At 41.0% G+C, this 1,931-nt stretch overlaps 1 protein-coding gene across 2 annotated transcripts in view; it reads left to right on the top strand.

Moving 5' to 3' along the window:
* The window catches only part of myrfl (myelin regulatory factor like), a 19,750-nt gene extending 17,897 nt beyond the window's left edge, over nucleotides 1-1,853 (top strand). For both annotated transcript variants that reach the window (XM_079493867.1, XM_079493868.1), the window contains exons 21-25: nucleotides 516-600; nucleotides 738-812; nucleotides 935-1,046; nucleotides 1,152-1,223; nucleotides 1,331-1,853. In XM_079493867.1, coding sequence (XP_079349993.1) covers nucleotides 516-600; nucleotides 738-812; nucleotides 935-1,046; nucleotides 1,152-1,223; nucleotides 1,331-1,420 — 434 coding nt within the window. In that variant the 3' untranslated portion in view covers nucleotides 1,421-1,853. The remainder of the gene's footprint in view (nucleotides 1-515; nucleotides 601-737; nucleotides 813-934; nucleotides 1,047-1,151; nucleotides 1,224-1,330) is intronic.
* The last annotated feature ends 78 nt before the right edge of the window (nucleotides 1,854-1,931 follow it).

Genomic DNA, 1,931 nt, shown 5'->3' with positions numbered 1-1,931 from the left:
TGTAAGAGGAAGAAACGGCAACACAATATTAAAATATGTACAGTACAGGCATTTATGTAGTGCCTTTCTCCAAAGTGCTTTACAGTGTACATTACAGTCACCCATTCATCCAACACTTTTGTTTAATTTAAAAAAAGAAAAGAAAATTCTTTGTCTGTAATGACATGCCCCAAATAGGTTGACTAGGTTGAAAGGGGTTAATGCTAACTCGTTGGAGAGTAACCAGTTGATTTCCCCACTAGTCGAGTGGTTCCCCTCAAAATTGCAGATCTACAAGCTCATTGCAATGCAATGTGACATATTGTGCGTTTGTAGATCTGCAATTTTTTGACATTTTTCATAGAGATGGCTTCGATTGTCTGTTGCTTTATGTTTGCACATAATTTTTTTAATATTTTAATATTTTGTATTATTATATTATACTGTCTAATTGATTCTGTCTGTCTGTCTGTCTGTCTGTCTGTCTGTCTGTCTGTCTGTCTGTCTGTGTCTCTCTCTCTCTCTCTCTCTCTCAGGGACAAATACAACCATCAAGTCTTTTCTGATTAAAGAGAGCGAGCAGGCGATCGACAGTCGATACTGTGAGACAGGCAGCTGTGGGTGAGTCTGTCTCACACGCACATGCGCACGCACGCTCGCACAGCCACACGCACACAGACCTGTATACTGCTTTAGTCTTTATTTCGAATAATAGATACTTGATTCAGGTTATTCTCTCTCTCTCTCTCTCTGTGTAGATCTGGCAGATATAACTATACAGTTCCCATCAGTCCCTATGTCCCTGTTAACATGAGAGTCACTCTGTTGATGAAGTAAGTACTGACTGACTGATTGACTGACTGGTTGGCTTGTTTACTGACTACTTGCTTGGCTTACTGGTTTACTGAGTGATTGACTGTTTCTTTTAACGTGTTGTGTGTGATGGGTCTTGTAGTTCTACAGAGCTGCTGGTGGTCTATCTCTGTAGTTTTGACGAGACGGCAGCTTGTTCTTCTGTGTTGGACATCAACTCTGTCGCCATGTCCAGATACCCTACCAACACACAGGTAAGGATGGATGGATGGATGGATGGATGGATGGATGGATGGATATATTGATTGATATATTGATTGATTGAATGTCTGTCTGTCTCTCTGCCTATCTGTCTGCAGGGGGAACATGAATGGTCTCTCCATGTGTCTCGCCTGTCTCACAGCTCCTATCACTTCAGATCCACCGTGGCGGTACGTCTGTCTGTCTGTCTGTCTGTCTGTCTGATACGTCTGTGTCTGATACTATCTATATATATATTTTACTATCCTCATGGGGGCATATATTTCTGTCTGTATAGGGTCAGGCAGACTGCAGTACCGATCGTCACTACATGGGGGTGCTCTTCACAGACTATCACTTTCACTTCTACCGACGCTGCAAGGCCTGAAGACACGTGCACACACACACACACACACACACACACACACACACACACACACACACAAAATAAACGAATTAATCGATTAGATTTCGCACTGGGCTTTTGTCATACAGTAAATTTAACTAATATATATTTTTAAGACTGTGTGCTTTGTGATTAATCCATAACTGTCCAATCAGAGAGCCTCCTTAATTGTATGACTCATCATATTTAATAATGAATTTGTCCCTCCATATTGTCTCTAAACGTTCTTAATGACGAAGATCAACAATGGAGGTGATGTGTTTAGCTGTTTTTATTGACTGGGCTCAGACCCGTGTGTAACACAGGTTAGAGACACAGACCGTACAGAGATGATTCTGTAATGTTTGAAACATGATGAACATGGTAACAATATACAGTATTTTAAATACTTTGGATTTGAACTTGTTCATGTTGTTCATTAAATCACATCCGTTATTGTGGAGAATGTGAGGCGTTGTTGCTGCTCTTCATGTGTGTCACAGCCTTGTAGCCC

This window comes from Electrona antarctica (assembly GCF_951216825.1).
Source record: "Electrona antarctica genome assembly, chromosome: 23".
Taxonomy (NCBI): Eukaryota; Metazoa; Chordata; class Actinopteri; order Myctophiformes; family Myctophidae; genus Electrona; species Electrona antarctica.
The sequence above is the reverse complement of the archived record's forward strand: the minus strand, read 5'-3'. Positions and strand labels throughout refer to the sequence as shown.